General features: G+C 47.5%; 1 protein-coding gene across 3 annotated transcripts in view; it reads right to left on the bottom strand.

Moving 5' to 3' along the window:
* RAD54L2 (RAD54 like 2) overlaps positions 1-25,111 on the bottom strand; it is a 91,835-nt gene that overhangs the window by 6,556 nt on the left and 60,168 nt on the right. The window contains exons 1-17 of one of the 3 annotated variants that reach the window (XM_033131598.1): positions 19,764-20,103; positions 16,573-16,774; positions 15,504-15,643; positions 14,930-15,046; positions 14,383-14,609; positions 13,426-13,608; positions 13,150-13,283; positions 11,760-11,956; positions 10,339-10,681; positions 9,513-9,690; positions 8,076-8,327; positions 7,741-7,859; positions 6,069-6,187; positions 4,215-4,314; positions 3,302-3,507; positions 2,724-2,896; positions 2,019-2,215 (exon numbers count right to left, since the gene is read on the bottom strand). In XM_033131598.1, the coding sequence (XP_032987489.1) occupies positions 2,019-2,215; positions 2,724-2,896; positions 3,302-3,507; positions 4,215-4,314; positions 6,069-6,187; positions 7,741-7,859; positions 8,076-8,327; positions 9,513-9,690; positions 10,339-10,681; positions 11,760-11,956; positions 13,150-13,283; positions 13,426-13,608; positions 14,383-14,609; positions 14,930-15,046; positions 15,504-15,643; positions 16,573-16,757 (2,870 nt within the window). In that variant the 5' untranslated portion in view covers positions 16,758-16,774; positions 19,764-20,103. Of the gene's footprint in view, positions 1-2,018; positions 2,216-2,723; positions 2,897-3,301; positions 3,508-4,214; positions 4,315-6,068; positions 6,188-7,740; positions 7,860-8,075; positions 8,328-9,512; positions 9,691-10,338; positions 10,761-11,759; positions 11,957-13,149; positions 13,284-13,425; positions 13,609-14,382; positions 14,610-14,929; positions 15,047-15,503; positions 15,644-16,572; positions 16,775-19,763; positions 20,104-25,111 lie in introns of those variants that run through there. The other 2 variants (XM_033131597.1, XM_033131599.1) reach the window with 2 other exon arrangements.

Consider the following 25,111-nt stretch of genomic DNA (forward strand, 5'->3'; position numbering starts at 1 on the left):
ATACAGTAGAAATTAGTTCTTGGAAGAAAGTTAGAGAGAGGCAAAGACGCAATAAAGGAAGAGAAGTTCTTCAGAACACAGTGCACGCTAAGACAAATGGGTGGAACTGTCCCACTCCCCCAAGGAAAAGGGCCATGTGATGCCACATGTCCAGGTCATCTGGAGACCATCTGTCCAATTTTCACCATCTTTATTTACTCCACGAAACTTCAAATTTCAGTAAGTAATGCAGACACCCCTCTCCCCTCTGCATTACTTTTCCTTGGGTTCCTCCCCGGGCCAGTTTCCAAAGTACCCCTCAAGTCACGACCACCAAAAATGCTGCAGCAGCCAAACCGCTGTGCACAGAATGCAGGCTTGTAAATGGCACCTGCCCACAGGCAGCGTGCGCGCCGGCCGTGCATCTCTTACCACCAACACGCCAGAATGTTGGTTACCCCATGGTCAATGACACATTCCTCCCGCTTCACTTTCCTTTCGACTGGACGTTGGTGCCTTGAGGAAGCTACTCCTGATTTAAGATTTTTGAAATTCAGTTCCTGTCTGTACGCTGTCTGAAGTCTGCGACTTTGCTCTTCAGTCCTAGGAAGGAGACCTCCTTGGACGGCTATGCTCTTCCTCATGACTGAAGTACACTTTGGGCAGCCCACTGGGCCCCGTGCACGCCCACATTCCCAAATAGGCCAGACAGCACAGCAAGCTCACCAGGTCTGGGGCCCATTTCCTCCATGTCTGCCCAGGGTGCTTTGCAGGAGCCAGAGGCCTGGTCACGTGTCAGTGGGACTCTTTCCAGGGTTAAGGCAGAAAGGTAACAGGAGGCTGGCTCAAGCCCCCTACTCTGCAGGGGCTGCGGTGAGGAAGTTGGGCGGGAAGGCCTCCTCACATGTACGCAGGCAGGACAGGAAGCAGCAGGATCACGGTCTGGCTCATCAAATGCTGTGACAGGCTGCTGCCCCCACAGGGCTGCGCTGGGTCGGGATAGGCGCTGACACAGTCTCCCAGCCCAGCCTATCTGTCACACCCCCTTACCCCCCATGGCTTTTCTCGCACTGGGTTCAGGCTTAGACCATTCCTACTGTTACATGGAAAAGTCCAAAAAAGAAAAAAAGGGGTGGAGGACAATGGAGAACATTCCCAGGCAACAGTATCTTGGAAAATGACACAGAAATAAAGTCTGAAGACTTTGAAAGATGCTTTCTACTTGAAAGCATCTTGTACATAAAAAGTAGCAAATTTACTCATCAAAAATTAGAGTCTTATATAAAATCTTACATGGTTTCAGTTCCTTTAGCACCTCATTCGGCAAGTTTTTGTTTTTTTTACATGGACTCTTCATTAGAAAAAAGTTTAAAATCTGTCCCACTCAAATAAAATCATCTTTAAATCAAGATAATCGAACAATTTAAAGATGCAAACCACCAATCGAGCTGCTGATCTGTAAGGGCTCTGAGGCACTTTGTCTCAAAATGGAAAAAAAAATAAAAAATTAAACATAGATAACTGCTCTGTAATTTCTTACAAAGAGCCCTTCTCTCCACTTTGCAATTGGCTTCCATCCTGTTCATATTCTGAACAATTCTAGAAGATGTACTCAAGAAAAAGATTTTGCCCTCGGGACACAATCCCATTAGGAACAGCAGAACTCACTGACTGCAATCCAAGACTCACAGACCTGGCTTTTACCCTTGAACTTCACTGCAAAGCAACATCTAGGACCACGGTGCTACAGACAGGAGGTGGCTGTGTGGGAGGGCCGGCCCACTGTGCTTTGGGAAGCCACACCTCCTAGGAATCCCAAAAGACTCTCCTGAGTCACGAGGCCAACAGCTCACTCTTCCAACAGAGCCACTTAAAATACCAGAGCTGAACTGCTCCAGCACCCCATTCAAGGGCAGAACCCGTCAGACTCAGCAGCTAAAGAGCAAGTTGCGGTCTCTCCCTTTGCTCACAAAAGGGAACCAGGGGCAAGGCCTGGGCCTGGCCCAGCAGCAAACCTCCCTCCCTCTCCAGCCACTCACCAGTTCCTCTGACTGAAGGCGGGAATGCTGGTCAGGCTCTGGTCGCTGGCAGGGTAGTACTGCGCATACGACGGGCGCGTGTAGGGCACTGACGTGCGCTTGTCTTCCTCATAGCTTTTCTTTGCTGCTTTTTTCTCTGCCTTGGTCAGCTTGTGATCCTTTCGGTTAAGGAGCAGTGACTCATGCTCAAAAGGCTCCTGGGGACACAGGAGGATGTTGATTTAATTACCAGTCTTTGCGCCAACATGACTGATACACGACAAGCCTTACTTTGAAACCGAGAAAGGGCCGGCTGTCTGCAGCACCAGCAGAGCCCGGCTCACGGACGCACAGGCAGCTTTACTGTCTTTCTGTTAAGAGGATAATTGGCAGCTCTTACCTAGCACCAGCTTTAGACAACCGAAGTCTGCGGTCCATATCAAAAGGGTGGGAGAGGTCAGAGAACTCACAGATCACATTTTTAGAACTTTCCATCTCTCTGTGCTAGGAAAACATACTGGCCAAATTATTGCACATGGCTGAGCTCAGCACTCATAGGACCAGACTGGGGATGGGGAGGGGGACGCATGGGACAAGGAAAAGAACCAGTTGAGCTGAAGTCGCTTGCGTGAAACAAAAGTTCAGATGAAGAAAACAAGCTTGCCAGACAAGCCTCCCTGGCTGGAAACTGCCGGCCCGGAGACGGCACGCCTACCAGGTCCTTACCTTGGTGACGAGGTGAGGGTACTTCAGACAGGCAAGCTGCAGGACTGGCTCCTTGATCCCCTTTACGTTCAAGGATGCTTGGGGAGCTGGCTCCTTCTCAACGAAGTGCAGTAGGTTCTCCACCTCCTTCCGGGTGAAGTTCAGCATGGGATTGAGGTCATCTACCACCCGATCTAGGAGCGAGAAGACATGGAGAAAGTCAGGACACGGCAAGAAGACTGCAAAGGCACCGCTGCAAAGATCAGCAGAGAGAAAAGAGGCCATAGGGGGTGTAACTGTCACTAATATTGAAAGCACCTCAGGCCATTCCATATCTGGGAGTGAAAGACCAGGTCTGAGGCCCTCGTGAGATGGAGACGTCATAAGAGAAACCTGCACAACTAGCTCAGCGTCAACCCACCTTCAGTAAGTTGAACTCAATCCCCTCTTAAGCAATTATTGGAATTAGAACAAGACGGGAGGAACTGCCGGCTTTCTGTGATTGAAAAGCCTACCCGTATTCCCACATCCTGCCCCTTGGTATAGGAAGGATGGAAGCCTACATAAATGTGCCTCTTCTGAGCCTGAAGATGGCCTACCTGACATGCCCTGCTTGGAAATCTGACGGTCGTAGATCTTCTTTTCGAGGGTGAAATCGGCCACAAGGCGATAGATGTGACAGGGCTTTCTCTGGCCATAGCGGTATACCCGACATACTGCCTGAGCATCATGGCACGGGTTCCAGGAAGCATCAAACACCACCACTCGATTTGCACCGATCAGATTCACGCCCAAGCACCCGGCCCTTTAAAACACAAGCCAACATTCACAGAGCCTTTAGTTTTGAATCGGTTTTCAAATTGGTTTTACCCTCGCCCGACATCATCCTCTTCACCCTAGGCACAACATTCTGGATGATTCTGCTGTCCTGCTGATGAACAGTGCATGTCCTCAAGCACTGAAAAGTACATCCTGAATATCCACCATGGAAGTGCGTACCTGCTCAGAAAGACCACTCTCCACCCGCCTGTCCTGTGTGAGGCCCCCGAATGAGGTCACCTGGCGAGGTGTCCCCGGTGTGCTTAGTCTACCAGCTCAAGACAGCGACTGGTTCCTACCCCACCCAGGGCATTCTGATGGCGCTGGCAGCACAGACTTCAGGCTACTTGGCGTGAGACACATAGTGCCATCGGCCTTTATAGCTATACTGCACTTTCTACTTAAAAACAGTTCCCCATTCATCACATCATCTAAGCCTCAGAACACTTGTGAGAGCAAAGCTAATTATGAACATTGTTAATAAAGGTCTTACAGAACTTAATGACAAATGTCATGATTGCTCTTCTAACACAACTAACTTCCTTTTGGTGTCCCCTCTCTCACCTCAAAAACAAGTCACAAACCTGAGCAGATCTCTTCTGATGGAAGCTGGATGAGCCTTTGGGGACCCTGCCCATGTGGCCAATTGCCCCAAACACAGCCCTCTGATGTCCCCTCTCAGGACGCACTCACCTTGTGGAGAGAAGGAACAGCCAGGTGGTGAGGTTGCTGGGATCATTGAACTGATTAATGAGCCGCTCCCTCTCAAAGGCAGGGGTGCTACCATCTAGCCCTAGGACAGAAGGAAAACCACAAGAAATGGACAGATGAGGGCAGGGGAACACAGCCAAATCATGGGGCAAATGTCTTTTAAAAACAAAACAAACAATCACACACATACACTTCACTGCATTTCAGATTCTACCCCTGGGACATTCCATGGGTCTACTGTGAGACCCAGGCAATTCAAAAATACCCGAGATTCTCATGTGCAACACAGTTTACACACTTAGTTTCTCCCTTTAGTATCTTGGGACCATTCTAAGGTTCCCAGACTTGAGAACGCATAAAAAGCAGCCTGAATATGGCAGCTTGGTAGACACTGGCTCAGGCAACCTCTCTGCCTCAGTCCTGTGAATTCTGACAAGTACAGAAGGACCATGGGCTGGTGTTCTGACATGGACGACGTTCCTCCACCTGGAATCTGCACTGTTAAGCTCCTAAGGCTAAGAACTTGCCATAAGGAGACATAAAAGGAACAAATATGGAGCCGTGGGATGGAACATGTGAATGAAAAGGAGGAGCTCAAAAGGAGAAAAGGTAACTTTCAGTTAAGAAGTAGCATGATAAATGAGCAGGGACTACACTTGTCACCTCGGATAAAGCAGAGAAAAGGGCAGAGCCAGGGTACACCACCTGGGGAACTGAATTACTGCAGTTGCAGAAAGCATTAGTTTCCTTGCCTGGAATTGGAGGCTCTCTCAATCAGCATTCCAATCTCCCTTTCCAACCTGAGCTCCCACAATGTCCAAGTACAGCTCAGTACTGACATATTGGGCAAGCGCATCGTCAACACCAGGCTCCAGGCCAGACCCTGTGCTGGGGGTCTCCTCACGACCCCCTGAGCCCCATTTCTCTAAACCCTTTAGGCCAGTGCTTCTCACCCTCCACCCCACAGGGGACATTTGGCAATGCCTGGACACAACGTTGGTTGTTACAGCTGAGTGGATGCTACTGCCATCTAGTGAGTAGAGGCCAGGTATGCTGCTAAACTTCCTACAGTGTACCTGTCTGTCCCTGACAACAAAGAATTATCTGCCCCAAATGTCAGTATCTGTGCCTGAGCTGGATACTTCTCAACTTTTTTTCATCACCATCCCCTTAAAGAACCTTTTTATACATTTATTCCTAATTGTCATGCTCCCTCATGTAATTTTAATACCACAGATATATTGTATATGTGCATTTATTCTATGCATATTTGTGCTTTATACTTCAAAAAGTTAAGATTTTTCATCCCCCCAAGAACCAATTTTCACTCCTTTAGGGATGCTATCTCCCCAGAGAGAATGCACGATCTAGACTTGTGATCACTCTACTCCTTCCCCTAGAATGACCTTTGGGTCACACTAGCTCTGTATCTTCAAATTCTCTCCATTTTTGCGAGTCTAGTTCTAGTATACGTTCCGCCTCCTCCAGGAAGCCTTCTGCAACCATCCTCATCATGATGATTCTGTCCTCTGTAGACCCATCAGGGCACTTGATTGGTGCTCCTTGGTCTTTGTCCTCGAGCTGCCACGTCTCAGATGAAGGCCAGATCTAGGCCTTCCATTTCTCTGCATTCCTCTGGTCTCACCTAAGCTGCCCAGCCCCCAGTTCAGTGCCTCACACACAGCAGCTCACTCTCAGTACCTCCCTGCTCCTCGGCTAATCACAGCTGTTCCTGTGCATTTGAGGGAGAATGGAGTAGAAGACAAAAAGAGAAAGAAAAGAAAACCTTAAGCAGACCGTGCCAACGCTCCAGGAACAGAGCAGCAAAGAACTCACGGAAGTAGCTGACGTTCCGGACCCACTTCTGTACTCCTTGGCCCTCAGCACCAGGTAGACAGGGCATCTCTCGTTTCCCTAGGAACTCCTCGATGAGAGCCAAGGTGGAAAGGCTCTGGCTGAAAGGGACAACATTTGGTTCAAAGGCTCCCAGACCCAAAGGAATCTGTTCCCCACCAGGCCCATAGTCGTGTGCAGCCTTCTGATGCTGGGGGCTCCCACAACCTACTCCCTCGAAGAGGTAACCCCACAAAGAACCACCACGCATAGTCGCTCTAGCTCATAATGGGAGCAGAGTTATCTACACACTTACTACCACTGCTCGCTAAAACACTCTTTACCCTATGACTTCCTCAACTGGGAAATTCAGGGGTTTAGCTCAGTGCCTTGTACAAATAACATCAGTATTAAAAACCAACACTGGAGGCGGCCGGATGGCTCAGTTGGTCAGAGCGTGAGCTCTGAACAACAGGGTTGCCGGCTCGATTCCTGCATGGGCCAGTGAGCTGTCCGCAACCAGATTGAAGACAATGAGCTGCTGCTGAGCTTCCAGAGGGGCAGCCAGATGGCTCAGTTGGTTAGAGTGCGAGCTCTTAACAACAAGGTTGCCAGTTCAATTCCCACTTGGGATGGTGGGCTGCGCCCCCTGCAACTAAAGATTGAAAACAGCAACTGGACTTGGAACTGAGCTGAGCCCTCCACAACTAGATCGAAAACTATATCCAAGGACACGACTTGGAGCTGATGGGCCCTGGAGAAACACACTGTCCCCCAATAGTCCCCAATAAAAAAAAAAAAGAAAACACCCAACACTGCATGTGTTAGCTCTAACTATAGGCCACAGGCAATGCCATGGGTCTCACTAGGGAGACAGAAGCATTCGGCTGCTTCCATGTTATGCAGACAGAGCCAGCCTCCTCAGAAGTGACCCACAAAACCAGCAGGCTCTCTCAAAATTAGAACCACTGCGGTCCTCTCATGTGTCACGCGAGGAAACCCTCACTCCGAGGCTCCCAAGCCGGGCTCCTGCCCTAGCTCTGACTGGAGCATAATCTAGTCAGACAGAACAAAGGAGAAGCAACCTACTGTGTCTGTTTCCCTGAGGAGTCAGGCCTTGATGGGACTCACAGCTCTGGCCAAACTGAGAATGTGACTTTGGAACAAATCACATTACTTAATTTGGCCTTATATACAAAGCTTATTTAAAAAAAAAAGAAAAAAGTCAGATGGAAAAGAAGCAGATTAGACTAGGGGTCAGCAAATGTTTTCTGTAAAGGGCCAGACAGTAGATATTTTTTGGCTTTGCAGACCACATACAGTCTCTGCTGCATCTTCTTTTCCTTTTTCTTGCTCAAAAACCCTCATAAAACGTAAGCACTAGCTCTCAGGCTGTATCAAAAGAGGCCACAGGCCAGATCTGGCCTGGGCCACAGCTTGAAGTATTGGACTATGATCTGCAATGTTAGCCTAGGGTTTTAAATTGTTCTCTGCAGAGAAATCGCACTGGACCAAGAAAGAGACAAAACGCCAAGGTCCTCCTAAGAAGCACTGGGCTGCAGAAGCATGGAGAGAGAAGAAAAGGGGGCTGGTATGACCCCAGACAGTCTCACTACAGGGGCTGTGTCTCTCTGACCAGAGACACACAGCGTCACTTGGGAATTCCTCTTCCTACCTGAACACGAGGATCTTGTCCCCAAGCTTCACACTTTCCTCAATCAGGTGGAAAAGCAGTACCATCTTGGGAGAATTCTCTAGGACTCCAGTCTGGTAATTAGTCAAAAGTTCCTTGGCCTGCGAGAGAAATGAAGGAGCGTGGAGCAGGCCCACAGCCAGATCACTAGAAATCAAATTCTCTCCCTCCAAGACAGCAGCTCACGGGCAGCCTTTCCAGCTTGCTGCACAGACCTCGGCAGCACGTGCTCTGTGCCCCACCACCCTCTCCCCACGCAGGCCTTCCACACCCCTTCTCAGCAGTGGGATGACCACAGAAGCATCCGCTTCACTCACCCATTCATACGTGACAATGTTGTTGCCTCGCTCCTGGAAAGGGCTGAAGCCGACCCCTTGGAGGAACTTGCTATTGGTTGCCTCTCCCATCGCGGAGGCCAAGGCACTGTCCTCACCCTTGCCTTTTGTCCCCTGTGACGGGCAGCGGGCACTTGTCCCCGCTGAGCCAAGCTCTTCCACGTCTAGGTCCTGCTCGTTGGCCAGGTTCTCCTTCTGAAGGGCTTCATACAGCACATCAGGGTGGTTCCAGATCTGAGGTTCAGTTAGAGGAGAGGTGGCACAGGGCAGAGAACAATGCAAGGGTGTCCCAAGGGGTCGGGGCACACGCACAACACACACCTCCCACAGCACACACTGTCACACCCCAACCCCCTCATGGCCAAAGAATCTGCACATCCCGTTTTCGCTAACCATCTCTGATTGCCATGACACATCAATGGGAGAGTTACTACCAGGGGCATACCAGCACGTTGGCACACAAGCACAAAGGCTGTGTCACAGCCATGCGTTCTTAGTCTTATTCAGTACAATGTTCCAGTATCACTGTGTGCTGCAGTCAACTACTGCATGAAACAAGACCAGTCTCTCCCCAGGGACAAATGTATCTGACGTCTAGACGACCGACCGTAAGTCATTTCGGGGGCTACTCCTGGCAGGAGTTGAGGTTTCCCGGGGAGGGGAAAGGGGGTGGGTAGCAAGGGTGCATGAGCTCTGCAGCACCCTCACAGACCATGTCTGTTTTAGATTCCTGGCCCTGGTCTCTAGGGCTGTGGCTACAAAAGAAATATTTTGAAACTCCGTCTGTCCCCAGACACACACCTTCAGCTGACTTATTAAAGCAGTGGTCAGTCGGGCATAATGCCCAACAGATCAGCTGAGAGCTGTCAAAGAAACAGGTCCCTCGTGAGGCAACCAGGAGCACTTGGCCAGATCAAAGGCAAGTCAGGGTCCGTCAGCCTGTTCACAAGGCTTAGTGCTGAAGATAGCTGGGCCTCGCTGGCCCCATGAGGCATTACTGTGATGAACGAGATCTCCACATGACTAGGTATAGAATCCAATGGAAGGCACCCCATATAACCTGTCTAAGCTCTATAGTTCTTGCCTCCTGATCATGCTGCCAGTCAAAAACGCTGCCCCACAATGTTCCGCCATCACTGCCTTTTTCCAAGTGAAAAAAATCAGTGAGAAAGGAAGTGATTCCCCAAGCTTGGTATAACAAGTTGTGCGGCTGCATAGAACCACAAGGGGCACCATGTGAATTACTGCCTACGAGCGGCACCCTCAGGAACTGGTCAGCTCTCCCTGAAGCCCCCAGTCCTCCAGTGCAGTGAACCCAGGTGGCCCCTGTGACTTTATTCTTCCTTCCTCCAGGATTCCCTCGGGACCATGGGCTTCCTTAGTCGATATCTCAGCATTATTCCCTGAGGCTCAACACACCTTGCAGCACACACAGAAAGCCTTGAGGGGGTTCAGCCCCAGCCAGCCACTGCTGCCACAGTCCCGGAAGCGGTCCATGAACTGTGTGTACAAATCACGCTGGATCTTGGAGAGCCGCACCAGGATCACATTTTCCTCCTTGGCAGGGAGATGAATCTTCAGCACAGTGTGGCCTCTCCTACAAAGGTCGAGGTCAGAACTGACAAGGCCGTGCAGCCAGGAGGGGTCAGTGCAGGATAAAAACACAACCTGCATTTCTGCCGCACCTCCCTCAACACTCAGCAGCCTTGCTACGAGGACTGGACCAGCAACCGTGAAGAAACTCATTTTAAGGATGAAAACTAAAGCAAGAGGCAGAGTGACTCGCCCAGGTCACTGACTAGGTGGCAGATTCTCACCCCGATCCAGGGCTGTTTCTCTAAGCTTTCTCCACACATGCCATCTTAAGGAAAAACAAGGGGACTCCTTTAAATTAGCCTACGCGACATGCAGAAACGGGCGAGGCCACACCCCTTGGAACCACCACTTCCACGCTTTCACACAAGTCACAGAACGCTAGCTCTCTCTCGCTTCTCAGCAGGTAAGGCAGGTATCCCTGGTCACCAGTTTACTCTGGAGAGAAGCACTTCTAGGCCAAACTTTCAGAGGAGTCAAACGGTGGGTATCCATCATCTGCTGGCTACTCAGGAAAAGCTAGAGTAAAAGGGAAGTCTGACTACTGCCCGAGCAGAAAGGGGCCCTCCCTCTGGCACAGTTCCCCTTCAGGGTAGCTGTGGCAGGCTCGTTACCCCAGGGGCTCTCGGAGGGTTCGGAAAGCAGGGCTCACCTCTGCACAAAGCCCTCCAGGAGGCTGTGCAGGACGTGGCTCCGGTACCGCATGAGGCGCACGTCCTGCGGCGTGCTGTCAATACACTGCCCGTTCAGGATGGGCCGTTCAAACATGTTGCTGAACTCCTGCCGGGTGCCAAGGAAGTCGGGGCGCACAAAGTCCACCATGCACCAGTACTCGATGAGGTTGTTCTGCAGGGGGTACCCCGTCAGCACCACCCGGCGACGAGAGCGGATGTTCTTCAGGGCCTGCGAGGTGCTGGCCTGGCAGTTTTTGATGCGGTGTCCCTCGTCACAAATCACCACATCAGGGCCAGGGCGGCACAAGGCCTTCTCAAACTCTAGGGAGGGAAGAGGATCCCGAGTCAGAGGGTGAGAGGGCCTGCTCTTAGTCAACAATATGAGAAGGAGGGGAGCACCCTGGAGGAGACAGAAGAAATGAAGGAAGCAGGAAAGCAAGAGTCAGCCCCCATTGGTGAAAGGGAGCCAGCCATTCCAGCTCCTACGCATTTGGTGACACGTTAGCCTGGCCTGTTGACTCCTGACTTTTCCCTCTTTCTTTTCCTTTTCTTTTGCCCCCTTTAGGCTAAGAGTAAAACGACTCGCCTTCCTAGGGCTTATAGCAACTGGGCAGCAGAGAGCATGACTCTACAGAGGACCAGTCTAGGGTTAAAAGTGAGTCAGGATGAAACTGACAGGAATAATCCAGACACTTCAGCTGGCTCTCATCAGTGTCGCAAGTTGGCGCCATCTGAGGGCTGGCTGGCGGGAGCTAAAGGACAGGTCTTCCTGCAGTTATCGAACCAGTCATTGCTCACAGGCAAATCCTCCCCAACTCTACAACAGAAGCAAACTTAGAACAAACATAACCTCACAGATGAAGAGACGTATAAAATGAACCCTAAAAAACCTGTGAATCCTAAAACACCTTTCTTCCCCAAATAGGCAAAGGCCCCTTAGGAAAGGGAATAGAACTATGAGAGGAACGGTTTTCATGAAAAAAAACCGAGATAAATTTTTATTTTATAAATTCACAAACAATATTATTATTACTCTGTATATCAGTGACTGAAATACTTCATATATATTTTCTTAAGGCTGCCTCAGAATATCTCTAGGAAGTGGTAAAGGGAGCAGTTTCTCTCCGAACTATTCAGAGAGAAACGTGACCACATGGGCAAGGGAGTCTCCTTGGAGCCAGTCTGCGGCCTGGCCTAACCAGAAGCCCACTGCCTGCCGAGAAAGCAGCACCTTCTGAGAGCCAGAAGGTCATCCCGCCTATCTTGGGGACCAAGATTTCTGGTTCAAGACGACACAACTCACAGTAATAATGCTTCACATGTGCCCAGGTGCCATTGCAGACACTACTTCTTTTTTCCTGAAACACCGCTAAGAGCATTCTCGGGACGGGCTGCCCACCTCTGCGAAACTCCTGCTGTCGGTCTTCCTCATCCAGATCAATGATGACGGGGTGAGAGCGCTTCTTGCTTTTCTTGGGTCTCCCTGTGGCAAAGGATTTCTTCAGGGTGAGGAGCCTGTACATTTCGTACCCCATCAGCATCACCCCACCCTCTGACACCCAATCAGCCATCACTTTAGCACGAGCCGCCGTTGTCCTGCAAGAGTGAACAGAAAGAAAACATTATGGCTCCCACGGCTCCCCAGGAAGAGCGCCTCACAATCAAAGCTGTGCTGACGTACATTCAGAACTCCTGGTGGCCACAGACTTCATGCGGCAGCACCACAAGGACTGTCCCAGCATCCTATCCCTGCACTGAGGATGGACTGGGTCGCTGATGATGGCTCAACAGTGAAAACCAGAAATTCAATAGCACCAGGCAAGCAAAAGGGACAACCCCCTCGGATGTACATGAGTGACTACAAGTCTATATTTAGGGGAGAATTTCAAGTTATTCTTATAATAAGTACAAGGTACTAAAAGCCAGGGCAACATTCTGCATTTCACCTGCCCAGCCTCCGATGAACAAAGAGCCAAGGACAGGCAGGAAAGGAGAAAGCAGCAGGGACCAGACGGCACTCAGCACAGTCCCTTCCCGCCTAAACAACTGAGCCCTGGCTGCACTTCTTCAACTGCACGTGGACCAACAGTCCTGAAATCTAAGAAAGAAGCACAGATAATCAGCCACCTGTGGGGCCACTCACAGTCTCCTCATTTTGATGTGAGAGACCAAGCATCACAAAAGGCAGCCTTGGCAGAAAAGAGTCTGCCTTCTCAATATCCATGCCAGGAGGGGAAAGGCGAGCGTGGACAGCTGGCTTGGACCAAGAAATAGCTTGAGGTGTTTGGAAATCAGGTTGATGATAAGGAGTGGGAATAGAAATAATTTTATTTAAATCTAAAACAAAAAAAAGGTTCACACCTTTCAAAGCTTGGAAGTTGTACCATTAAAGGTTCAACTGTAGATTGGTGCTTAAAAGAAGAGACTGGTGAACTAGCTGCTATGAAAAGAGAAATGTAAAAGGTGAAAAATTAGAAGATGGAAAGTTTCGTTTCGATCATGTTGAATTTTATTACTGTCCACATGGAAAAATTTGACCATGTAGAGTTTTCAGGATATAAAAGCATCTTCAAGCAGAACACAAGTTGTTTCCCAGGCTACATAACTCTGACTTTACTGAAAAGCTAGGTAGAGAAAAGATGAGTAGCAAGAAGAGAGACAGCGACACATCCAGAAACCAAAAGGAACTAAGAGGACAGAGCACGTACCCAAACAGACTGCCTTGTCATCTGGGTCCCGGGAAGAAGTCTGAAAGGAAAAGGGCAGAGAGGAGAGGGCAGGCCACCTACTTGTGCTCATCATTCAGGATGTGAACTTTAAAGAAGCGAGGCTGGACTTCTTCAGGCTTGTTGTCAGCCGGGAGGGCTTCAGAAGCGGGGAGCCACATGTTGAACTCTGCCAGCCAATTCTGAAGAGTATTAACCTGTCAGAAAGCCAAGTCCAGAAAAAGAGCTTTAAGGAACCAGCTCAGCACTGAGCTCCCCCAGCTTTTGAGTGCCCAGTGAGGCATTAAGCCAAAGCTCTTCGGCGGGTGACTAAGTGGGGCCGCCTTCCCAAACTCTTACCGGCACAATGGCAAGGACGGTTTTGGCTGGCGTGTGGCGGAAGAGGACGTCGACAAAGGAGATCACTTGCAAAGTTTTCCCGAGACCCATGCTGTGCGCCAGGATACAGCCAAAGCCGCTACTGGTCTTAAACCTCTCCAGGGACTCAACCAGGTTATCATACAAGAACCGGATCCCGCCAATCTGACAAGGAACACACAGAGACAAATGTCAGAAGGGCTGGAAAAGAGCAGGGCTCTAGCTTTACTCACTTTGGAGTTAGTCAGAATTGCGTATATGAGCAGGCATTATACCAGACAGCCGGTGTGCACTGGACCCTGACTAGTCTATGCTGGCGACAGTCGTCTTAGAGAAAACAGAAGAACATTCACCTGGTACGGTGGCCCATCCCAGGCAAGCATCCGTAGTACCAAATTCCTGACAGGGTCTTTCCCTCAGCCTTGGCCTGGCTGCCCCGGGCTGCTCTCACCATTCCACAAGGAGTAGTTGTGAGTGTTAGAGTTCTTATGTTGAGTCAACCTCCGCCTTTCTGGAACTTTCATGCACTGGTCTTGGTTCCCAGCTCTGGGTCCACACAAACTATCCTGCTCCTTTCTGTCAGAAAGTCCCTCAGACTTCTGCCTCTCACATCTCTTCTGGAGCACCCTCCTAATCAAAGCACTGCTCTCCAGAGGACATCTCAACCAGTCTCGCAGATCTCACAGAAGGAGGCTCAAGATCATTAAGTCAAGAGAGCCCGCACCTTTTACAAGACAAGGCAAAGCGGAGGCTCGTCCCTTCCCCTGCATCGGGCATCCTGAAGCATGAGCTGCTAGGAAGAAGGACCAGGCCTGAGCCAATAGCTGCTCGTGGTACAAAACAAGTACTTCACAGGCTGCAATGCCAACAACCACCAGCAGGCCATGTCCACAGCAAGGAAGCTGAAAGGAAACAAAGAAGTGTCCCGGTTTGCTGTACCTGATGAGGTTTCACTGCCCGTGCCAACTGCGGGGCCAGGAAGACGTTCTCCTCCTCTGGAGGGTGATTCAGGTTGACGAGGACCCGCCCCAGAGCGTCGCGCTGGTTTAAGACGTCATTCACATGGGTGCCACCCTTCTCCTCTTCCTCGTCATCCTCACTGACAGACTCACTGCTGTCCACAATGTGCAGAGTGTCCTCCTCTCCGGAGCTCAGCTCGATCACCTCTGACACAGCCAACAAACCAAAACAAAACCAGACCCCAGGAGCAGAGGTCATTTACTGCCCATTGTTAGAGAAAAAGAGCGTGGACACAAAGGTAGAACTTGTCATCACTTATAAAAATTGTGATTCTTATTATTTCTGTCTTCTGGCTTCAAGTTAAGACAAGGGGAAAATTTGCCAAGAAGACTCAGGGAAATTTGTCAGAGGAGGACTTGAAAGTGCACGAGGAAGGACTGAACGCTTTTCTATGCAAAGGTACAGCTAGTCTCTCGGGGTGAACACGGGGTCAGGAGGAAGAGGGGCACCTCTGGCTCGATCTTACCATCTCGACTGCTTTTTTCATCCTCACTGCCACTGCTACTATCCAAACAAATGACTTCCTGGGCCAAGACCCGAGGGGGCAGTTGGGGACCGTCACTTGCTCTTAAGACAATTTCCTCTAGGAAAAGAAAGATGGAAGGCAATGTCAAAACCACACGTATAAAACATATTTCCCCAAATCATTCACCATCCTGCCTCCTTTTTGCTCTCACCAGGACTATCCTCTGAGGAGAGAAGTTACAGCGCGTCTCAAAAACCTAAGCTCTCTTTCAAAATCCCCTCTTCTCCACTGGTTCTTACTTCCTAATACCCATCCAACCACTAGAAAAGGTCCCAATCCCTGGGTATGCTAAGATCCAAAGTTAAGGGGGGAAAAAAATCTAAATAAGATCAATTTGAGGAGTACATTTTTTTATCCATCTTAACTTTTGAAATGAGATCCCTCTGAACGTGTGCTCCCAAGAGGCTGAATGACTCGAAAGGATTCCTGAGAGGCACGACCTTATGCCAGGTCTGTTACGCGGAGCGCCGCTTCTCCTGCATACAGAGACTTTCCTGCCACCTCCACTGCTTACCAGGAAGAAACTCCAAGGGAACGGTGGGAATGGGGGCTGCGTAGTCCTTCCTCTGCTGCTCTAGGCGTTTCCTTCTTTCCAGCTCTTCCTGTTGTGCTGCTTTGGTAACTGGCTCCAACTGGTCCTCCCGGAGCAGCTTTCTAAACATTAAAAGAGCGAGCACTTGGGTTCACTTGAGATCTGGGCAATGTAATGGCAAGCTAAAGAGGGAAATCACCACCGCGGAGCTCAGAGAGCTGAGGTGACAGGAGAAGCCACATCTGTCCCACTAAACCCATGCGATGCGCAAGGGAAAAAAGCGGGGGGATTCCCAGGCTCAGGTGGCTCTGGGCTTATATAGTTTTCATATTACTTAACTTCTTGACAGATGCCTCTGCAGACAGACACATCTCTGCACATAACAGATCAAGAGTGAAACAGAGTAAAGTGTGGGTCACAAAAGCTGAAAAGCAGTATTGAAACACAAAGTTGGTATATGGGAAAGTAGGATTATAGATGATTATATATCCTTATTTCCCAAACTTAGAGTAATATTTTTAAGTTGTCATTATGTGTGTTTTTTTAAAAAAAGGATGAGGATAGGAGGAGAAAAAGATATCGTTTATCTCCCTTCAATAGCAAAATTGTTCTTCGGTAGAAGGAAGGGCGTTGGGGATTTGGGTAGTGAAGGAAGTCCCCATCTGCTGATTTCCTGGCTCAAGGAAGAAGCCCTGCTTTGGACCACATAGCCCCTTGCCAGCTGAAGTTGAGTTCTAAGAAGATGAGAACGTAGCTTCTTTTATCTCCTGTTTTAAGGCATAAAGAAGAAACAGTGTCCTACCAGAGCACCCTATCATCCCTGGGCGCCCCCAGAGAGTGGGCCAGTCCCCAGCAGGCGGGGGGGCGCCACCCTCACCCGCCCTGGATCCTCTGCCAGCCCAGCTCAGTGATCCTGAGCTCATCTTCACTATTAGCTGGGGGCACACAGGTTACGCTTCTGTCCTATGGGGAGAGGACTCTCCTGCTCCAACCAGTCCTGCTATCGACAGCCTTCAAATGAGGGTGATACCTCTGCTCCCTCCCTTCTCACCGTATGTTTCTCCTCATGTGGGAGGGCTTCTGAGCTCTCTTCTTTTTGGGGTCCTCGGAGGCTAGGCTCTTGCCTTGGTGGCGCCTAAGCTGCTCTGAAGGCTCAGACTGAGATGAGGTAGTTGAAGTGCACCGTGGTGGCCGCTGCCCATCTTCCCCCAGCTGGGCGCACTCAGTGCCACACATGTCTTCCAGGGATGGGTCTGAAAAGACAAGGGGAAAGAGGTGCCAGGGACCAACTTTTACTGCGGGGAAAGTGGGTTTGGATGCCAGACACACCTGGGTTCAAACCTCAGCTCAGCGGCTTATTAGCTGGTGATCTAAGGCAAGGGACGTACCTCCGTCTGAACCTCAGTGGTCTTCCCTATAAAACGAGGACAGTGATGCCCTCAGCAGAACTACTGCGAGGACTAACAGCGCACGTGCCTAGCACTAGCCTGGCCCAGGACGGGCGCAAGAAAACTGACAGCCATCGCTCTCGCTATCATTTAGCACGTAGATCAGAGAAAGGCGGCTTCATGGACTCAGGCTGCTCAGAAAGGGACAGTTGGGTTCCAAACACAGCTCCCACTCACTTGTGTGACTCCAAGCAAGACTCACCTGCCAACAGGGAGAAAACTCCTCCTTTCAGTGTCTTAAAGGGTTCACTCATTCAACTCACCAACCATTTAACTTAATGAGGGCTTACAACATGGCAAGCACTGTCTTAGATGTGTCAAGGAATATTTATAAGACTCTTTCCCTTCAAGGAGTTTGTTTTCCAGACAATCAGATTAAAAAATTGGCAGAGGAGGTGAACTGACAGTTCTTCAAAGAGGCCAACAGACATATGAAAAGATGCTCCACATCCCTAATCATCAGCAACGCAAATTAGAACCACAATGCGCTATGACCTCACACCTGTAGGATGGCTATCATCAATAAATCAAGACGCAAGTGGTGGTGAGGATGTGGAGAACAGGGAACCCTCATGTCTGTTGGTGGGATGGCAAATTGGTGCAGCCACTATGGAAAACAGTACCTTATGATCCAGCAATTCCACTTCCGGGTATTTATCCGAAGAAATCCAAAACACTAATTTGAAAAGATATGTGCACCCCTATGTATATTGCAGCATTATTTACAATAGCCAAGATATGGAAGCAACCTAAGTGCCTGTTTGCCCATCAATAGGCGAATGGATAAAAAAAGATGTGGTACGTATACATAATGGAGTGTTAATCGGCCATGAAAAAGAATAAAATCCTACCATTTGTGACCACACGGATGGACCTAGAGGGTATTAGGCTAAGTGAGATAAAGTCAGACAGAGAAAGATAAATACCATATGATTTCACTGATATGTAGAATCTAAAAAATAAAATAAACAAACAAAACAGAAACAAACTCATAGATGCAGAGAACAAACCGATGGTTGCCAGATGGGAGGGGGATTAGGGGCTGGGTGAAAAAGGTGAAGGGATTAAGAAGCACAAATTGGCAGCTACAAAACAGTCACAGGGATAGAAAGTACAGCAGAGGGAATATAGTCAATAATATATAATGACTGCATGGTGGGTACTAGACTTAATGGGGGGATCAGAAACGGCTCACCACTATGTTACACGCGTGAAACTAATATATTATTAAATGTCAACTGTAATTTCTAAAAAACTAAAAATAATAAAACTTATGAATTATATAAAAAAAGAAATGACATGTGCAAACTGCATTTTGCTGTCATTACACACACACACACACACACACACACAGGTTGTAGACATCTTCATTCTAAACTTCTTCACAAAACACCTCTGTTGCCTCTCTGCCTAACACACATTTGAGCATCTGCTTATGTACCAGGCCCTGTGCCAAGACATAATGGAATGGTCCCCATGGGGAAACACACAGAGTGAGGTGAGTGCCTGACAACACAACATCTGGGGAAAGGCCCCCTAACCCAGCCTTGCTTAGGACGGGGCATAGGGCCGCTTCCTTGGGGAAGGTGAGATCTGGATTTACTCTAATAGAATGAGTAGGTACCAGCTAGAAAGGAAGAAAGGAAGAACATTATAGGCAGATATAGGAGCTCAAGCAAAAGGAACAGAGACTTTAAACAAGGTGGAAAAATTGGGAAAATACATGCAGTTCAATATTGGCTAAAATGAGCAAGCAAAGCAGCAGCAGGAAGGGCTTTCTAACCCAACAACCACTTCCCTGTCACTGCATAGGGTCCCCTCTCCAAGGCAGACTTAGGTGTAGACCCAGGATCCTTCCCGAATGTTGGCACAGAAGTCAACCCCTTCCCACGGAGGACTACTTCCCAGACCTCTTCTTCCTGGTATCTCCATCCCACTGCCTGGTGTTTGGGTGGGGAGGGGAAGCTAATGTGGCCAGTGTAAAAGTGGGGGCTGGAGGGCGACGGCTGGGTGTGGACGCATGTGCACGCATGCACATACATTCACACATGAACGCCCAGGGTGATTCACTCCTCTGCAGTAGCACTGGAAGCATCTTCCTTGGCTTCACACTGAGAGACCACTGAAGGTTTCAGGGAGATATCCTTTGCTTCTGGAAGAGCAGAGGGAAAAAGCCCAGGGAGGCACCAGGCGGACTGTTCATGATGGGACACGGCAACGCCGTTAACATGAGCGAGAGGTTGGAACATGAGCCCCTCTCTGTTACCACTGGATCCACAGCAGGCCTTTCCCAAAAGGCCTCCCAAAGACAGGGAGTCTGGGTGGCAAGAAGCACTGGGGATGCCCCATGAGCCTGGCGCAGGGACATGTTCACCTGCTGAGGAAGAAGATGCCACTGCTCATGTGTCCGGCCAGGCGTGAGAACTCAAAGGGAAGCTCCAAAGCGGAACTGCAAGTCTAATTGTCCCCCCAAATTCACTACCTCCTCACACAGTCCTCTCCCATTGCCATCTGGAGCACGACAGGAGGAGAGCTCAACAAGCCCTGTTTCCTTAAGAATTATCGGTCCTTCAGGCCCCTCACCCGTTCAAAAATCTAATACTGCCACGGCATTGTCACGTGATACTACTGTCACCTTCCTCCTAACTCACAGCCCTGAATTCTTCCCTCCTAAAAAGCAAGGTCATCAAATTCCTCCTCCCAGGAGAACAGGTGTCTGAATAGCAGACTCCCTAAGAGGAGATATCAATTGCTAAACGCCACTTGCATCAACACCGCACCTTGGCCTACATACCAGTTACACTTGGGGCTGGCTTGGCACACTTCAAACTGGTGTTTGGCTGGGTCCTCTGACCTGGTTTTGATAATGACCTTTGATGCTCTCCTGGCCTTAAGGCCTTCTGTTTTGTTTTTATTTCACGAGCAAATTTATTGAGTAACCACTTGGAGGAACAGTTGGAGGTAAGATTAGAGAGTAGGCAGGCAGGACAGAGTCAAAGTATAGAGAGCAGGCCTTGAATGTTAGGCCAAGGGGTTTGGACTTGATCTGCTGGGCAGTGGGAACTTGTTGCCAACTGTTGTATTTCTTTCTTCTGGTTTCTGCCTTGCAGAGTGGGCTGCTCCTGGTAGGAGGAAGAACAGAACCCTTTCAATAGCCTTTCCATAGCACAGACAAATTCACTATCAAACATTCTAACTGGTGAGGTTTGGCTGAGAATTCCTTTCTAACATGGGGCTGAATATGGCCAAGTGCATTAGCAATTTTAAAATGATTACATATAGCATATAAAATTCTCACGCATACTTAGATCAGACCCAGCTTCCCCTTTTTCTTTATATAGAGGAGCAGGTCTGAACCAGCTCCCTACCACCCAGCACTCTGTGATGAGTCCTCAGCTTCTGGGTTCAACAACTACTGTTTGTTCGTTAGAGAGCTTTAGTTTACAGATATGCTAATATTTAAAGTTTGTTGTCACACAAGTCAGGGTTTTGAAGTGCTTCATGATGATTATTATGAAATGTCTGGTTTCTATATAACATTATACCACATCTTAAACTATTTTTTTTACCCCTTCTTCCGCCTCCCCGCGCCCCACTCCGGTTCAAGCCGTTGGTTCTCAGTCTAGTTGTGTAGGACACAGCTCCCTGGCCCATGCTGGTGTTATGAGCCTTGCGCTCCCCCAGCTGAGGCCGTCTGTCACTGTTCGGCCACTCATGGCAGCTCTTACCGGCTGCCAGCCGCTCACGATGGCTGCCGGCCACTCACACCGGCTACCAGCCACTCACACTGGCTACCAGCTGCTCTTGGCGGCACACAGTAGCCCGCGGCAGCACACAGCAGCCCACAGTAGCTCATGCCAACCTCTGGCTCACAATCTTAGCTGTAGAGGGCGCAGCTCACTGGCCCGTGTGGGAATCAAACCGGCGACCTCAGAGTTAGGAGCACCTCGGATTTAGGAGAACGGCACTTCAACCACCTGAGCCAGGCCGGCCCATCTTAAACTATTCTTAACAACAAAACTGTTATTTCAAAATTTCTATAATTAATTTTTCCTTAAATCAAAATGTAACATTTTACTACATGCTCCTTTGTAACTTCTGAATATTGAACCATGTGAATTTACAACCTAATCAAACTGATTAAACTTTCAGAAAATTGCCCTCCCCCAAATTCTACAATTTAATCCACTAAAAGCCACTGAGGAAGAAAGAAAAGGTTCAACATGGAGGTAAAGAAACATGTGCCTTGTTATACAACGAAGGGAGATTAATGTCAGCATGGTTTAAAAGTCAATGACTATTACCACTCAGCTCAGGATCACAGAATCAGATGTGGCTGTAAATATCCCTGAACTTCCTCCTTCACGGGAGCCAGCCAGGAGCAGTGATCACCAGGGCTGTATAAACAAATGAACACTTATACACGCTTCTCAGGAATGAGTGGTGCATACTACCAGGACAAATATGACGAGGCAAATGAGTAGCTTTGGAAGAAAAATCCCTACATTTCATTCACTAGGAGTACAAGGTACAAACACTTCCAGGGCCCATTCTCCAGCTGTTCCATCTCTCTTCCTCCTCATTCCTATCTATATAAACAAAAATCAGTGGATTCCAAGTCTTACTATGTGCCCCCTGACACGATGCTATAGGATGTATGAGTATACACCAAAATCTATGATGTATGTATGCCAAACACTGAACCTGAATCTGAACGCAGCTTGATATTTCACTCCAAGTTTGCAAAAATACAGGGGACAAAGGACTATGTTAAACCTGGTAAATGAGACCTCAGAGATGCAATCAGCAAAAACTAGACATGTGCAAAACTACAGAACAAGAGAACGCTTTTCCTTTACAAATAAGTTGCAAGGGAAAAAAGAAAATGGAAAAGAAGTAGTTAAAGCTTATATATTAAAGAGATTTAAAGACAAATCAACTCAATGTGGACCTTGTAGAGATTTTAATAAATTAACAGTAAAAATAATTTTTTTAAAGATAATTAGGAATTATCTGGATATTTATAAGAAATCATTGGTTTTAAAAATTTAGCTGTGGGGGGGGTGGCTGGTTGGTTAGCTCAGTTGGGTAGAGCGTGGTGCTAATAATACTGAGGTTGCTGGTTCAATCCCCACATGGGCCACTGTGAGCTGTGCCCTCCTTAAAAAAAAAAGTAGGTGTGATATGGTATTGGGTTTTTTTAGGACTTATAAGTTAGAGAATAAATACACTCTGAAGGCTTTACAGATAAAATGTTACATTAAGGGTCAACTTCCAAATAATCCAAGGTTAGGGGAACAGATGAAACCAGACTAGCCTTGTATTTGCAACTACTGAAGAAAGTACACAGGGCTCATTTTTGTACTGTTTCTATTTTTTTATTATGTTTCAGATTTTCTAGAATAAAAAAAACCTCGTGATTTCTTTTTTTAATTTTAGAAGTTTCAATGGAAAATAAAATGTAACAAGCACTAATCTCTAAACTATTTAGATCTCAACTTTTCCACTTTTTAAAATATATTTGCATATTTCATACCAGTAATCAATGAATACACAATATTTTGTGTTCTGCTTTCGGTAACTTGTTACATATAAATATTTCTTTGATGCAGTCCACATACTTGTCATTTTAATGGCAGGCTTTCAGTATATCACAGAATGCTTTGTTATTCCCCTGCAGCTGAGCATTTGGGCTGTTTATCATTTTTCATTTGCATCTAGAGTGGTATGAGTATCTTTGTACAAATTATTTTTCTTTCTGATTTACTTATTTGTGGTACAATCCACTACAGCTGGGGAAATGAGCAAAGAGTTTTACTGTTCAGGGACTGGCAAACTTTTTCTATAAAGGGCAAGATAGTAAATACTTTAGGTTTTGTGGGCCATAAAATCTCTGTTGCAACTCAACTTTGCCACTGTAGCACAAAAGCGGCCATACATCAACAAATGAGTGAACAAGTGTAGCTGTGTTCCAGTAAAACTTTATCAACAAAAACCAGTGAAAACAATCTTGAAAATAACAAAGTTGGAGGATTCACACTTCCTGATTTCAAAACTTACTACAAAGCTACAGTAATCAAAACTGTGTGGTACTAGCATAAAGAGAGACATGAGACCAACAGAAAAAAATTGAGAGCCCAGAAATAAATGCTCACATATATGAGGTGTGATAAAAAAAATACGGTGAATGTTTAAATTTAAAAAATAAAAATTACAGTAAAACACATTGCCATTAATCCCCTCAAAATACTCCTCGCTTCAAACACACTTATCCCATCGGTCTTGCCACTTCCTGAAGCAGTTCTGGAAGTCCTCTTTTGTGAGTGTCTTTAGTTGCACTGTCATGGCTGCCCTGATGCTCTGAATCGATTCAAAACGTTTACCTTTCACAGTCATTTTCACTTTGGGGACGAGCCAGAATTTGCACGGTGCCAGATCTAGTGAATAAAGTGGATGAGGACACACCATAATGTTTTTATTTGAAATTGCTGTACCAGAAGCGATGTGTGACATGGAGCGTTGTCATGATGGAGGATGAAAGCATTTGCTCATTTCATGTTAATGCGTTGTTCGTGATCCATGATTTACGGCACACTTTAAAACACATCTTCTCTCAACCACAGCTCACACCCAACTGACTGCACCGAACAAGTTTAAACTTGTCATGGTCACCTAATTCAAAGATGTAGGTAACGTGTCTCAAGAGGAAATTGGGTGCATATATTAATTCCATCAATGGAACTTTCCACCAGAAACAATACATTCAAAAATTCAACAATTCAGCAACTATGTGTTGATACCTATTAAGTGTTTGGCATGGCCCTAAAGAACGTCACAGTATAATGTGGGGAGAAAAGGGGTAGACAGACGCAAAAATTATATTAAAATATGGTAAGTATTGTACTAGAGAATATACTCAATGCGTAATGGTAGCTTACAGGATACCTGCCTCGGAAAATCCAGAAAGGCTGTGAAGATGATAGTTGCACTGAGAAGTACTCTAGGTAGAATAAGCTCATGTGGATATTCCAAAAAGAAAGAAGAAAATGCAAGAAAATGAAGCTAGTATATTGCACGTGTGTATGCATATGCATATGTGCATGCATAAATGTGTGGAGCATAAAGTGTATGGAGACGAGGCAGGAGAAACATGCAGGAGGAGATCATTAAATACTTCATGAGGACTAAGTTTCGATTATAATTTGGTAGGCAAATAGGGCTCAGTGAAGGGCTTTAACATGGAAGCCACATAACCGAATTTATGTTTTCAAAGGATTATTCTGTTGGTTTAGGGGTCCCAAGAGAGACAATGCATAAAAAATCACCCCAACACATAGTAAATTGACAATCCAATGGTGGTCTAATGTCTCTCACATTTTCTGTAGTTCAGGAATTCAAGAGCAGCTTGACTCAGTGGTTCTAACTCAGGGTCCTTATGTGGTTGCAGTCAAGATATTGGTTGGTGCTGAATTCATCTGAAGGCTTGACTGGGGCTACAAAATATACTTTCTAGGTGACTCACACGACTAGTGAGAACTTTCTAGCTGTTGGCCAGGGGCCTTGGTTTCTTTGTAGGTAGGCTTCTCTATGGGGATGCATGAGTATTTTACCAGCATGATAGCTACAGACTAAGGGACCAAGGGAGGAAGCTGCAATGCCTTGTAGAAGTCATACACTATCACTTCCATCATAGTCTATTGGTCAGAAAAAACAAACAAACAAACAAACAAAAAACCCAAAACTCTGCATCGGTATCACAGCAGCCTTCACAAGAGCATACATAAAAGAGATGATGATCCTCAGGGGCCACCTGGGATGCTAACTGCTAGGAAAACGGTCCACGTGTTACTAAGGTCCGACGTGCCATATTGAAGATCCCTGCCTTTCCATTGGGTGGCACTCGGCAGCAGCAGTCACCGTATTTTGTGATCACAACAGAAAGGCTCCTTGCCACACATCGCTTCTGGTAGGGCAATTTCTGTCAAACAAAAGCATGTCCTTTACTGTAATAAATTTTTTTTTTATTTAAACATTCACTATATTGTTTGATCACACCTCGTATGGTCAGATAATTTTCAACAAGAATATCAATACCATTCAATAGGAAAAAAATTGTATTTTCAGCAAATGGTGCTGGGAAAA

Source organism: Rhinolophus ferrumequinum, chromosome 17 (genome assembly GCF_004115265.2).
Source record: "Rhinolophus ferrumequinum isolate MPI-CBG mRhiFer1 chromosome 17, mRhiFer1_v1.p, whole genome shotgun sequence".
Lineage (NCBI taxonomy): Eukaryota > Metazoa > Chordata > Mammalia > Chiroptera > Rhinolophidae > Rhinolophus > Rhinolophus ferrumequinum.